This window comes from Malaya genurostris, chromosome 2, assembly GCF_030247185.1.
Source record: "Malaya genurostris strain Urasoe2022 chromosome 2, Malgen_1.1, whole genome shotgun sequence".
NCBI classification, from domain to species: domain Eukaryota; kingdom Metazoa; phylum Arthropoda; class Insecta; order Diptera; family Culicidae; genus Malaya; species Malaya genurostris.
This window is the reverse complement of record NC_080571.1, coordinates 295,663,731-295,678,906: the sequence shown is the minus strand read 5'-3', so window position 1 is coordinate 295,678,906 and position 15,176 is coordinate 295,663,731. Positions and strand designations below refer to the sequence as shown.

The following is a 15,176-nucleotide window of genomic DNA, read 5'->3' as shown; positions in this document are numbered from 1 at the left end:
TTTCCCTTATTTCATTCCCCGGTTTATGGACTTTAGGTAATCCTTTGATTTTTGGTAATGAAGGGTTAATTTGAGGCGGCTGAGGTTGATATCGAAGTTAGGATTACATTCAAGGAGAGTTTTATCTACCCTGCAATGTTGCATGTTATATACTGGCGGTTTTCTCCAATAAATACATAATTTAGTTTCAACATTTAAGAAGTGTATGATGCATCTTTAACCTCAAAAACATCGTCATGATTTTTTTTTAACCATCGCTGATACTGGTGTGCCTTATCACCTTTTTTCCTAGCTTCCGCAGCGTTTTTTTCCTTTAAAAGGTATAATTGCAAAATATAATTGAAATGCGCACAATCTTGCTATGAAAACCAATAAATTTTCATGAAAGAACGACATGACTATTTAGCTATTCATCGGCTTACATCGCGAAGAGCGACTGGATCTAATCAGCATTTTTTTCGCTAAGTTCAACATTTAAATAATTCAATCGAAGATCTACACATAGCACCAATAACATAAACAGATAGCAACGATGTTGATGTACAAAGGCAAACTATGAGTGGAAGGTCTGTTGAATCAATCATGGAACCTAACAAGATAAATGATACTAATTGCTATATACACTCAAAAAGCCTTTACAAATGCGGTATATTTTTGTTAAACCCAGAACCTCCGAATACCGAACAGAGTAGAACATGCGCTCCTCAAAATTGCCGAAACGATGCTTCGCTAGTCTATACGTGCACCAATTTACTTATTACCGATCTCAATGCAGTTCAACGAAAATGTATTGCACCTCTTTACCTCACCACAAAGCATCAGGCATGTCGATTGCATAAGATCAGCGACCCTCTATTGCAAGCGACACACATTACGCCACGTTATGCGAGCAATTCGCAATTACACACTCCAAATGCAACAACGTGGTTCGGTTCGACGCGACCCGACGCGGTACCTCACACTAATGCTCTTTTGCCATCACCTACCTGCCGCCTACCGACTGCGCGCGTGCCAGCTGAAGTGTGTGGAGTTGCAATAACGAACCGAACCTACCTCAGCGTAACAGATTTGATCGTATCTCATTACGCGCTATGCCGGCCAACCGTACTCGGTCAATTGGCCACGCTCATCCGCAAGGAGTTGCATTTCGTCACTCCGTTCATTCACGAGCACACCCGTCATCATCAGTTACCATTGCTCCGATTTCGCCACCAGCGCTTGGCGGAGCTAATCGCGATCCAATCCGATACCGTTTGCTAGTTTATGCAATTGATTTCAATAATATTAGAACCAATTAATTAATTGGTAAGTGGGTGTATCAAATCAGGGCCAAACGATTTCTTCCGATCATTTTTTCGCATTATTCCCAAACAATGGCTAAATCTGGTAAATATGTGAAACGTGATCACATACCATACCAGCAATTGTGAAGGTGAGAAGGAAGTTGCAAATTTACTATCGAAATAATTACCTGTCGGTCGATTAACTGATTTTTCTTTCGAAGTTTAATTAAAAATAACAATGCTCGAATAATTTGTTATAGTTTTTATGCCGTAAAAATGATCAAAAGCTAAACATAATTACGGTTTCATTTTATTTACCTTGGTTGTTTACATCAGTTCGAAAACAGAATAGTTATATCACATTTTGTTTCCATTAGGAAAGATTGAAATGTAAAGAAATTTGATCAATTTTACATCATAAATATTCGGGAGTATTGGAAGTTCAATCATAGGTAACAATGTTTTTCTTTTTTTGGTACAGCTTTCAAAGTTCCAAATGTCGTCGCTGGGTCGATAACCAAATGATAGAATAAAGATTTAGTAGGTATTCGTATTCTCGTTAAGATATTTAAAAACAATAATTAACAACGGATTTACTTCTCGAAAACCGATTACCAGCATGGGAACGGTGCTCTAAGAAGTCAACACTCTCTACAAAACATTTCTCGCTTTAACAACTACATTAAGATCACAAGTTTATGAAATGATTCGTATGGATTTGCTCGTAAACTGCGGAACAAAAGAAGGAACGTTGAACATTTTCAAAATCAGTTCAGTTCAAGCGGAAAATTCAGGCGGGAACTGGGTGAGCTATGAGGTGACCTAAATAGTTTAGTGGAAATCGTGGTGCTCATAGGAATGATCATGATGTTCTTCTTTGTGCACATGGACTGGTACATGAACTGGAACCTTCACTGGGTATGGGACTTCCTTCTCAATTGGAACTTTCACCTCCTTGTAGACTGGATAAGGTCTGTCAACTGGAACCTTGACCTCATAGGGGACGGCCTTTTCGACGGTATAAGGTACCTTCTTCTCAACAGTGTAAGGGGCTGGGTATGGAACCTTGACTTCGACCTTGTATGGCTTGGGCACTTCAACCTTGTATGGTTTGTCGACTGGAACCTTCACTTCGTATGGGACCTTCTTCTCAACCACAACTGGGTATGGTTTGGGTACCTCAACCGGGTATGGTTTCTCTACTTCGACTTTGTAAGGCTTGTCGACTGGGACCTTGACTTCATATGGGACCTTCTTGATGACGGTGTATGGTTTTGGCACTGGAACCTCGTACTTCACTTCGTATGGGACCTTCTTTTCGACGGTGTACGGCACTGGAACGGGTACCTTGACTTCATAAGGAACCTTCTTTTCTACAGTGTAGGGCTGTGGGACATGAACCTTAACCTCATAGGGTTTGTCGACTGGAACCTTGACTTCATAAGGAACCTTCTTCTCAACGTGGTAAGGAGCTGGCACATGCACTGGGTATTTGACGTATTCCTTCACAGTGAATGGAACCTTCTTTTCAACAACGTAGGGCTGTGGAATTGGGACCTTCACTTCATATGGTACCTTCTTTTCAACGGTGTACGGTACATGTTTCTCCACGGTGTACGGGACAGGAACCTTCTTTTCAATGGTCACAGTCTTGATGTGCTCATGCTCATGATGGCTGCCACCAATATCATGCCAGTCGCCAATGGATCCGTACAGACCACGTTTCTCAACATTCTGCGACTCCTTGGCTTCAACTTCAGTTTCTTCTACTTTTTTGTTTTCTGCAGCAGTACCCTCGCATGTGACCAATGCCACAAACAGGGCAAGACAACAAGGAACAATAATCTGAAAAAATGGCAGAGAAAACCAAACATTAATGCACTTCTCTTCACTAGCCAAAAATCACGATATAAAGTCCATCCGTATTGCATCACGCTTGCACAACTTCATCACAGTCCATTAAATGCATTTCCAATCATTCCTTAATCCACAGTAGATTAATTATACTCCAATCAACTTTCGAAAATCCCTCGAGCTAAACAGTTTATTATTCATCTTTTAAAGCGTTTTATTTTTATTTTTTGTTTACGCATTCATGCTCCACTTTTAACACGTTCCACTCTATTTTCGATTCACTTTCAACCCGTGAGTTTGTCGGCTTTGTGCTTTCGGCCAGCTGTTTTTAATTAACAATTTTTCCAAAAAATAAACCTAACAACAACAACAAACAACGTACCATTCGCATTGTGCGCTTCAAGTGTATAGAATAAGCGAGACCAAAGTAGGTACTGATTTGAAAAACCCACTACACCGGGTATATATAGTTGATCGGGAAAACGCTTCGATCCCCACCTGGCCCCCAACGATCGGAGGGTTGGAACGGTGGAGGCATCCCTCCGAGAGGAGAAGAAAAGCTTCAAACACCATGAAGAAACTTTCGCCTATACGCCTGCTGAAGAAGCCGATGGTGCACGGTGCCGGGGTGCAATCCACCCCATGCAAGACATCAACAGGCAACCAACACTCACACACACATACACTCCGATATAACCCCATACCGCATTGTACGTAGTACGAAAGCCAGCCGCACAGGACGAAAACCGTACTGCGCTGGGGCCAAACAATTTGGACTTGGCAGCAGTTAGGCCAGAAGAAGTTTCGACGCACCACCGCAGCAAATAATCGGTAAGTAACCCATACAACAGTCTAATTGTTATGCTACTTTGATGAATCGAATGTGCGCACTTCTTCGCGCATGTGGTAGCTGTTGCGAGCACAGTTCATGGATCGTTTCACATAGAACTAATTTTGTTTTATTACCTCTGACCATGTTTGCAATGAATTGCAATGTTCGGTCATAAAATAGCACATACATACAAGACGTGTTCTTGCTGGTACCCTTGCTTTAGTTCGTTGGAAAGCCAGCAAACCCGGCCCGTGAGATGATTAGTTTAAATCTCTAAGTTACGAAATCGAGCTAATTATCTAAGCGTGGAAAGTTCATGCATAATGTTTTTTTTAATTAAAGTACAGATGCTTCGATGCTACAGACGGTCATCTATAGATTCGATAGTAAGATCTATTTGGAGTGACTACACACATTCTATCTGACTAGACATTCTATCTATTGCTGATGACGTGTTTCGATTCATCAATACTATCTAAACATAACTTAGATAGATGTAGGAAATACGCTGAAGCCTAAGTAGCAAGTAGTAATAATGTTCCGAGGAGTCAATTCTAGCACTATGAAAGTATTGGACTTTCATGTTAGACGCCATGCACAAGTGATGTCACGCTAAATTGCTAAAAAAAATTCCCCATCTTCCCCATGTCGCAATTAGACCCAAATTAAGAATTACCCTTCAAGAACTTTTTAGACTTCCGGTTCTGGATTCCCAACCATCATTTGAAGCGACGAAATAGCGATTAAAGCGACACCTTGTGAGGGCTGGCGACGTCAGCGCGGTACTCTGTAATATCCTTAATCATAGTTGTATAAGCCAAACTCGACAATTTTAACCCTCCGTCTGACAGATATTTTTATACCTTCGGTCTGTCTGATGGGTCTGGCCAGACCCCTATTCATTTACGTGGATTTTTACGCATTTAGGTGTAAATTAGAAGTGTATTCAGGTTCATTTCTATACAAACCAGGTATATTTCGTTTCTTACATTTCTTACTTGTCATGTCATATGATTTTCTGAAATCTTGTAAAGTAAAAATATAACACGGAAAAATGGAAATAATAAAACCAATAATGTTTTTGAGCGTTTTGCCTTTCTCATATACGAGGTCTGTTCAAAAAGTTCTCGGAATTTTTTAATTGCGCGTGTCTGGAGAGTCCGGCGGTCAAATTTTTTTTTATTGTGTTGGTACATATGTCCCTAATGTATGGTGAAATTTTCAGCTGTATTCATTGTTTACATTCTGTCTTGTAGCGGCTGGTGTAGACGTGTTTTTTGGGCTCGGCGATTTTTGTCTTGGTGACGTTGGGTGCTTCCACGTGGACGATTGTGTTTTTGTTTCGACATCATAACCGTACACCCATGTTTCATCACCAGTTATGACCCTTTCAAGTAAATTTGGATCGTCGTTGACGTCGTTTAACAGCTCCTGAGCGATGGTAATGCGTTTGTTTTTTTGATCAAAATTCAGCAGTTTTGGAACGAATTTTGCTGCCACTCGTTTCATGCCCAAAACATTTGAAATAATAAGATGGCATGAGCCAACTGATATGCCAACTTCATCAGCAACTTCTCTAATAGTGATTCGGCGATCATCCATAATCATTTTTTTCCACTTTTCCCACATTTTCATCGATTATTGACGTGCTGGGTCGACCGGAGCGTTCGTCGTCTTCAACGTCTTCGCGGCCATCTTGGAAACGCTTATACCACTCGTAAACACTTGTTTTTTTTCATAGCAGACTCACCGTAGGCTCTCTGTAACATTTCGCACACTTGGTTACACTTTATTTCATTTTTCACGCAAAATTTAATACAAATTCTTTGACTCTTCAATTCTTCCATTGTTTAAACTAACAAAAATCGCCGAGCTCAAAAAACACGTCTACACCAGCCGCTACAAGACAGAATGTAAACAATGAATACAGCTGAAAATTTCACCATACATTAGGGACATATGTACCAACACAATAAAAAAAAAATTTGACCATCGGACTCTCCAGACGCGCGCAATTAAAAAATTCCGGGAACTTTTTGAACAGACCTCGTATAAAGGTTATGCAATCACTGTGAAAACCGACTTTTGAACCGAGGCCCGGGGGGCCGAGTGTTATATACCATTCGACTCAGTTCGTCGAGTACGCAAAATGTCTGTGTGTGTATGTGTGTGTATGTGCGTATGTGTGTATGCAACAATTTTTTGCACCAACTTTTCTCAGAGATGGCTGAACCGATTTTCACAAACTTAGATTCAAATGAAAGGTCTTGTGGTCAAATTCCTGAACTTTTTTTTTATCCGACTTCCGGTTCCGAAGTTATGGGGTAAAAGGTGAAAAAAATGAAAATATGTGTTCTAACTTCTCTCAAAGATGGCGCAACCGATTTTCACAAACTTAGGTTCAAATGAAAGGTCCTGTGGTCCCATACGAAATTTCTGAATATCATCCGGATCCGAGTTCCGGATCCGGAAATGTAGGGATAAGTGTGTTAAAAATTTTATACCATCACTGAAAAGGGCGAAAACTGTAAAAAGTTTTCTAAATCGACCTCAAATCTTCTCCAATTGATAGTTTTTATCAGTAGACGGTCAAACCAAACGATTTCGGTTATTCTTTTAAGAATCAAAGAAAATTATTTTGAAGAATACCACAGTATTATATATGATAGTATGATTGATATGAGAAAACAATCATTACACTACTAGGTGGATTAAAACAGGTTTTTTAAATTTTATTTTATAAAACCGTATATTGAATTTACTATAAGAGATTTTTCATGAAATATGATTTGAACATTTTTGTGAGTTTGTCGTTGTAATATTTATTGAACCTTTGAATACTGTTTGAAAACTGGAGATGAACAAATTGAAGCAATAAAAACGAGTTTTTCGGTGAAGTTTTTCTGCTTCATGTACACATATCTTGCAGTCTCTCTTGCATATAAGGGTTTCGGCTCCGATGCTTGTACGATTAGCCACAACATTCAATGGAATGTTGATTGGTTTACTGAAAAAAGTTTCAATAGACGAACATACGACAAAATGTTTGATTATATGAACATTATTCATTCGGTTTTCATGTTCATGTTCGCAAAACTAGAGCTTTAGAAAAAGAATGGAGAAAATGGAGAAAAGTGCGTCTTGCATTATTTTTGTTGCATCGTCGAGTTCTTTGCAAATACAATAGGCCGCCAGTACCATCACAGTGTCATGTTCTTGAAAAATTACAGTCTTGTGTACGAGACTCGACCGATCATGATGACATTAAAGATGCAATTTTAAAACTCTCCTATCAACAGATTTAAATTTGAAAAATAGGCAAATAATTACGAAATACTATCTAGGATTCTGAAGCTAGTTTTAAAAATTCATTTATCAGCGTTTGAGCGTTTATTAGAATAATTTCACTAGGATAAAATTTCTATTTTTTTAGGTGTTAAAAATTCAGTTACTCATATATCAAGTGCGTTTAAGAAGTATTTATAATAATATTCAGGCCCGTGCGCAGGGGGGGGTTTTGGGGGTTTTAACCCCCCCATGAAGAATTTTTTTTAAATTAAGTTTCATGAACAATGGAGTACTTATTATATTAAAGTGCAAATAACTTGACAATTCATATTTTTTATCAATTTATAAACTGACATTAATTTGAAACCCCCCCCCCCCCCGCGCACGATCCTGTCAGAATTCGTTTTACATTTTTGGACACCCCCCTCTCCCCTTGAAACCCCCCCCATGGATGATTCCTGCGCACGGGCCTGATAATATTTATAGCAAAAGTTTTTTTTGCAAACTTCCGCTTTCGTTAGTAAATAGAGATTGCTGTGTAGCAAACAAATGCTATGTTTGATGTCTGTTTTTAAGTAACTTTGAATAATGGCTCGTGACTGTGTATTGTATGAAAATTGGACTTCATTACTCATTAATTTATATGAAAAAGTATCAATGTGAACAATCAAACAAATAGGCCCGTAAATAATATGTTTACTGGCACTTGTGTCCTATGCGTTCTACTTTCATTCCTAAAATAAGACGCAGATATGATGAATTTAGCAGCCGATACTAACAGAACACACGCAAAATATATACACAGACGTATGTGTGTTTCCGTACCATTTCCTCGGGTTAAGTGTTCGTTTACACGGGGGCGGCCCGTTTGGCATAAGATCATTTGGCATAATACCGTTTGGCATAACGCTATTTGGCATAATGGTTATTTGGCATAACGGTTATTTGGAATAATGGTCTTTTGGCATAATGGTCATTTGGCATAATGCCATTTGTCATGATAATAATTGGATTTGTAAATTTTCGTTTGCGTTTCGATCGAGTTATGTTGTGCAAGGAAAACTCGAACGAAATATGTTAATTTTATATTCAGTCCACATACTTCGATAATATTAGGTGAAATAGCATTTTTGCATATTTTTACATATTTTTTATATTTAAAATTCTGTAGTAAATAGCACACTATCATTTTATACAAGCAACTCACTTAAAGCTAGCATAGTATTCTGTTCGTCATAGATGATTCAGGTCAAGACGGGCGAAGGCCGCGAGTGCGCCGGCGACCCGCCGTCGGAAGCGCTGGCAACTTCGGAGGGGCAGCGCCCCCGCAGAAATCACCTCTATCTAGTCTATGTACGATGTGTGCTTAAATGGAGGTTAGGGTGGAGAAATACAACCAGAGAGGCCAGATCTGCAGATTTGTCTGTAAATCTGCAGATTTTGTACATAGTGCTGCAGACATTTTTTGTTGTGCAAACTTTTGAAAAGCTAGTTTTTCGCAGACTTTCGTCAAAATGTACAGACTTTTGAAATTGCCGTGACCTTTTTTCGCTCGCCAAGTCAGTTTAGTTTAGAAATAAAGACATACTTGCTAACTGCAGATTTTTTTCGGATATACAGACTTTTGCAACCCTGTCGGAAGATATTTGAAATTTTTACCTGGTATCTCTGAATACAACAAAAACATTTAAAAAATCATGAACATATATTATATTATATGTCTTTCTATACTACATGTATGGGGTCCAGCCAGATAACATTAGTGAGATCGAGGGTAATGTTTCAAACCAGCCGCGTTTCATCCTTTTCGAGGACACTGTCTATATTGCAAATTTCATAGATCGAAACCTCAAGTCGATATATAAATTATTAATTTGTAAAATTGATGGTAAAATACGAAAAAGGTCTGGTTGGACCCATCAGTCAGACGGAGGGTTAATTACTATTATTTACAAAATAAGTTGAAGTATGAGCTCGGTTATTGAAAATCTCTTTCAAACTGTAAAAATCCTAAGTTTTCACCATAAATCGTTGAGGAAGGGAATAAAATTAATTACTGAATTCCGCGCAAGTTCAAGGAGCGAAATGATAATGGGTTTCTCCCGGGAACTGTTTTACGCGCCACTAGCTTGTATTATTCCGTTTTTTAGGTATCTTTACTTCTTCTCGATTAAGACAACTCGCGTACAAAAAGGATTAACCACATTTAATCCTACTTCATACATTTGAATACTCTTGCATCAATGTTTCTGTAATAGAATTACCTTATTTCTTCTATAAAGGGTAATAGAATGACAGGCAAAACCGACTTTTGGTCGAACTCGACCAGACGATCAGCTCGACGAGATCGGAAAATGTTTCTTAGTGTGTGTGTGTTTGCCTGTGTGTGTATGTTTGTGAGTGTAACATCTTATATGTATCTGGTTTTACACAGAGAATACATACTATGACAAATTAAAATCAGAATGAATATGTGTGATTTAAAATAAGCCTTGCAAAAAGCACCAGATTTAAATTAAGCCTTGAAAAAGCACCATAGGGAGGAGTACATGAAATTTCCGAAAATGAAAATCTTGTTTGATGCCAAAAATCTTAAAATTGCATGAATGGCCAAGATTTAGTGTTATATCAAAAAAAAATTTTTTTTTCGAAAAAATTGACTTTCTTAGACCTAAAAAAAGTCCCCAAAAGTCATTTTTCTCGAAAAAAATTTTTTTCGAGATGACACTAAATCTCGACGTTTCATGCAATTCTAAGACTTTTGGCATCAAATTTTTTTTTTCGATTTCGCAAATTTCATCTATGAAAATTCCACTTAGTGGACTAAGATGGTTTTTTTAGATTGTGCATCACTGTGCTCATACAAATAGGCAACGCAAATGTCAAGCACTAGTTTGGAAAAATGATGCTGACTGTGTGACATAAACAATGAAGCATGCTTTTGTGAACTACTCGAATCAATCTGAATCAATTGGTGTCAAAATTAGTATCCGAAATTATTTAATAAAAGTATGAATTATACTTTCATAAAACTGTTATGAAAGAAGAGAAAGGCATTATCACACCACTAGGTGGATTAAGAAGGGTTTTTACCTGCTTTTTGTTTTTCGAATGTGTAAATGAATCAACAATTATAATTATTGTTTATAGTATTGGGGGGTCACTAACTATGCCTTCTTAATCAACCCAAAGTCACAGAAAAAATAGCTGCTATCGTGAATGAGTAATGCATATTATAGTGCTAAGTTTAGTAGCGAATCCCAGCGAATGAGACACTCTTTCGCAAAAGTGTATTTTCATATTTATTTAAGGCCTGTGAATAGTGAGTCGCATAAAAAAATTGTGAATCGACCACGTAGCTCCCTCAATTCCCTTTTTCGTCTGTGTATTCAAGAAAGTTATGATGAAAAACTACATTTCAGGAGCCCCATATCAATTATGCTCCATCACCAATGCATTTTAAAGAGTTCGTGTGTTTGCCATATTTTCTTGTAGTAACATGTTCTACCATTTTTCCGAAGGCACGCATTCTCTACCACACAATGTATGAAAATTAGAACTTATAACTCACTTCTAAGTGGATTGATGACAACTTTGATTTTATTCAAAGAAGAAGACAGTTCAAAACAAAAATTTTCTGAATGCAATGAAGCTCTAAAATTAACATCTGAAACTTAAACAGAAAACATATTTTGATGTGTTTGTGACCACTGAGCCCTCTGTTAAAAAAAATGGATTTTCACAACATATGGTTTGAAACTATGCGATCCATTTATTACAATTGCAAAAAAAATGGAAATTTTGGCATTAGACTATGTATAACTTAAAAAGTAAACATAAAATCGAAAAACCAGTTCGTGCTCGCATCTCACACGACACAGTCGAAAATCATTCACGGTCAAAACAACAGAAACAAAGACAATACGCCAGTGAACAATAGAGTGTACGGAATGGTCAAGTACGATTTAACAAAGCCTGAATCTTGGCCTACAAGACCAAATTCAATTTGTATAGATTTCAAGCGTTGCAAAGTTAGACCAGCAGCAAATGAAATTGAAATCTTATTTAAAAAACGAATGCATCTAGACGCTAATAATGTAACTGAGATTCAATTCAACAAGGCGTCTAACTGTGTGTACATTATGTTTAAACGTGAAAGCGATGCAATTGCATTCGCTTCGGTTAACAACGAGGTGCACAGCGTTGAGTGTGACAACATTAAATACAACATTCCTGTGCACATGGTGGACAATGCCATACAAGTACGCGTGCATGACCTTCCCCCGCAGTCCACCGATGAGTATGTTCGGGAAAGTATGTCGCAGTACGGTGAAGTTCTTTCCATCGAAAGGGAAGTATGGCGGAATTTTTATCCGGGTATCCGGAATGGCGTGCGAGTGGTACGTATGCAACTACGTAAAGCAATTCCATCTTACATCATTTGTAATCAAGACGGAAAACATCCGTGTAAAACGCTGATTACGTATGAAAATCAACTGGTAACATGTCAGTTTTGTGCACAACCTGCACACTACGGTAAACCTTGCACTGAAACTGCGAAAAGAACATCTTCAACAAAAGACAAGGTCAACCGTTCAACAACGAAAACTAGTGAGCGTAGTACTCCTGTTTCACCATCAAACCAACCAACAACTGCAACCAATGTACAACAAGGAGCTCCTACAGCAACTAGCAACGAGCTCAAGACTGCGAACAACAAGGAAAACGAAAAGAAGACGGAAATCAACAACAAAACCACCGATGCGGCAATGGAGGACGAGACGAGCTACGAACAAAGTGCCCCTCAACCCTCGCAGGAGGGAAATGGAAGCTCTTCTCCTCCTAGAAAAAGAGTGACAACGAGATCCACTTCGAAAAATTGTTTATTTAAAAAATCGGCTAATTCGGCCACGTAAAGCTTGTACGCAAATAGGCCTGAATAAAAAACATCTTTTAAATAAAAAAAAAAAAAGTGAGATTCAATTTAACAAAGCGTCTAACTGTGTGTACATTATGTTTAAACGTGAAAGAGTTTCAATTGCATTCGCTTCGGTTAACAATGAGGTGCACAGCGTTGAGTGAAAAAAAATACAAAATCCCTGTGCACATGGTGGACAATGCCATAGAAGTACGCGTGCATGACCTTCCTCCGCAGGCCAGCGATAAGTTCGTTCGGGATAATATGTCGCAGTATGGTGAAATCCTTTCCATCGAAAGGGAAGTATGGCGGAATTTTTTCCCTGGCTTCCGGAATGGCGTGGTACGTATGTAACTACGTAAGGCAATTCCATCTTACATCATTTGTGGTCAAGGTGGGACACGTCCGTGTAAAACGCTGATTACCTATGAAAATCAGCTGGTTACATGCCAGTTTTGTGAACAACCTGCACACTACGGTAAACCTTGCACCGAAACTGCGAAAAGGACATCTTCAACCAAAGACAAGGTCAACCGTTCAACAATGGAAACTAGTGAGCGCAGTACTAATGTTTCACCATCAAACCAACCAGCAACTGCAACCAATGTACAACAAGGCGCATCTAAAGCAACTAGCAACGAGCTCAAGATTGCGAACATCATGGAAAACGAAAAGAAGACGGAAATCAACAACAAAACCACCGATGCGGCAATGGATGTCGAGACGAGTCACGAACAAAGTGCCCCTCAACCCTCGCAGGAGGGAAATGGAAGCTCCTCTCCTCCTAGAAAAAGAGTGACAACGAGATCCACTTCAAAAAATGCATTATTTAAAAAATCGGCTAATTCGGCCACGTAAAGCTTATACGCAAATAGGCCTGAATAAAAATACCTTTTAAATAAAAAAAATCGAAAAACCAATCAATTGCGTACTGGCTAACGAGAAGACCTTTCATTTGCGACTATTCTCGCCATCTCTGAGATCTTGACCTATTTGTGAACAACACATAATTAACCACACACACACGGTCATTTGCTCAGTTCGTAGAGCTGAATTGAATTTTTCCAAAGTTCGAGCGAATCCTAAATCTATCGTTGTTTTTCGAAGCAGTTGTGATGGAGAGTTAGGAAATCTTATTACAGTCTCAAATAGCTTGCAATTCATAGCTTTCTTGCCAAATTCGTTGACTTGAATCGTTAGTTAGCTATATCCCAAATTTAATTAAAACGAACATTAGTTGAATTTTTTGACCGTGTTCATCAAAAGTCCTCTTCACGGAACTTTCTGTTCAATCTTCGCACAACTTTCCCATTTACCTAAGCCTTGGTATTACATTCCTATAGTGGAATTTGACCTTCTATTTCAACAGGCTTCGCAGACGATTCAGAGTGTACAGAACCCTTGCATGGCTGGTGATACGATTCTACTGACACTACGAATCCTTCCAGGTCGGGACTCGAACCTACGACAACTTCTCACTTACCTGCTTTTTCCATTATTGCTATACTTCTCAAAGTTGATCCAGGTTCTTTGCACAATATTTAGACGTTGTTCTACTAAAAGTTCACATACTTTGAGCCAAACTGATATAAACCAATAAACGGCTACACAAGTGATGCGAAAAAAAGTGTAAACAACAGAACGCAACATTGATAATTGATAAATTCTCGATTATGCGAAATGATTTTTGCATGAGCTTATAATTCCGCAACCGGAAGTCGGGTCCATGAGATCTTTCATTTGGATCAAAGTTTGTAAAAAAATCGATTCAGATATGGCAGTAAGCTTGTTTCAGAGGTCTAAAGTAGGTTTTGAAATTCCGTGTCCATCGTCATTCAAAAACTATCAATTTTCTCCCAATTTTTCACACAGTTTCTACATGTAAAATACCAGACCCCAACGTTCTCCTTTTCATTGTTTGTTCCTTTGGGGAGGTTTTATGGCACGAAAATGGCGGATTTTTTCGCGAAAAATCGTAGTTTTGACTTTGAACAACTACCGAAAATTAAAAAATATACAAAAATCAAACAGAAACGTTAGGGTCTAGAAAAACATCTACTCTATTCATGCTACTTCGATTTGTTGACTTCTGATTAGCCTGCGCTGAGATACAATGAACACCGCAAATCAGAATTTTTAAGAAACGCTCTCAAAAATACCTCCTCACCGACTCATTTCTCAATATATTTCCACGAAAAAATAACTAAATATTGTTCGAATGATATACGTATTATACAAAACGTTTAAGTTTATATTGTTGAACGATAGTTATAAAAACGCAGTTGAAACAGAAAGGCACCAAAGGAATGTAATGCCAAGACTTTACTTTTTTTTATTTGAAATATTTACGCTAAACTAGTTGTGTTTATTTGACCATCCGCAAAAATTGGTAAGTATTTTACATCAATATTTGTTTGTTGATTGTTGATGGGGGTTTGAGGCCAAGGTTAATTTTAGTAAAGGGGTCCATGACCCAAAATAGTTTGGGAACCCCTGATTTAGACCCCACACTGATAGGATAGAAGAAGCATATATTACTGGAATATCCGGAACTTTAATTAAAAGTCGGGTTTCCTGACATTCTACACAAAAGTGCAAAACAAATTTGAATTTCAAGCAATTTTTGGCTTCCGTGGCTTTAACAGGTTTCCGGTAGTTTATAAGAAACCAATGTACTTGACTTGGGTATGATGTTGAATATTCATGAATTTTAAAATGTAGAATAGATTTTCAGACGGAAACACGTATTGCGTGATGGTTATGACGATCGCGTTTCATGCAGACCACCGGGATTCGATTATAAACTTCGCACATTGAGTCAGAAAATCGTTCAAACCCGAAAGATAAATCACCATAACATTTGATCCTCTATAATCCACATATTGGATTAACACAAATTCACTTTAATCAATTCCCACTCCGGCTTTTAGAAATCAGCCATTGTAGCGTGAATTTGCGGAAGTAAGACCAGATTTTTTACGTCCATATATGTTATATGTGA

The 15,176-nt window shown here is 38.2% G+C and overlaps 1 protein-coding gene across 1 annotated transcript; it reads right to left on the bottom strand.

Moving 5' to 3' along the window:
* Positions 1–1,530: 1,530 nt before the first annotated feature.
* LOC131430651 (uncharacterized) lies at positions 1,531–3,560 on the bottom strand. Its single transcript, XM_058595776.1, has 2 exons — positions 3,520–3,560; positions 1,531–3,128 (listed from the first exon to the last, which is right to left on the bottom strand). Exons 1-2 carry the CDS (start codon positions 3,526–3,528, stop codon positions 2,115–2,117), a joined length of 1,023 nt encoding a protein of 340 aa, XP_058451759.1. The 5' UTR covers positions 3,529–3,560; the 3' UTR covers positions 1,531–2,114.
* Positions 3,561–15,176: the final 11,616 nt, after the last annotated feature.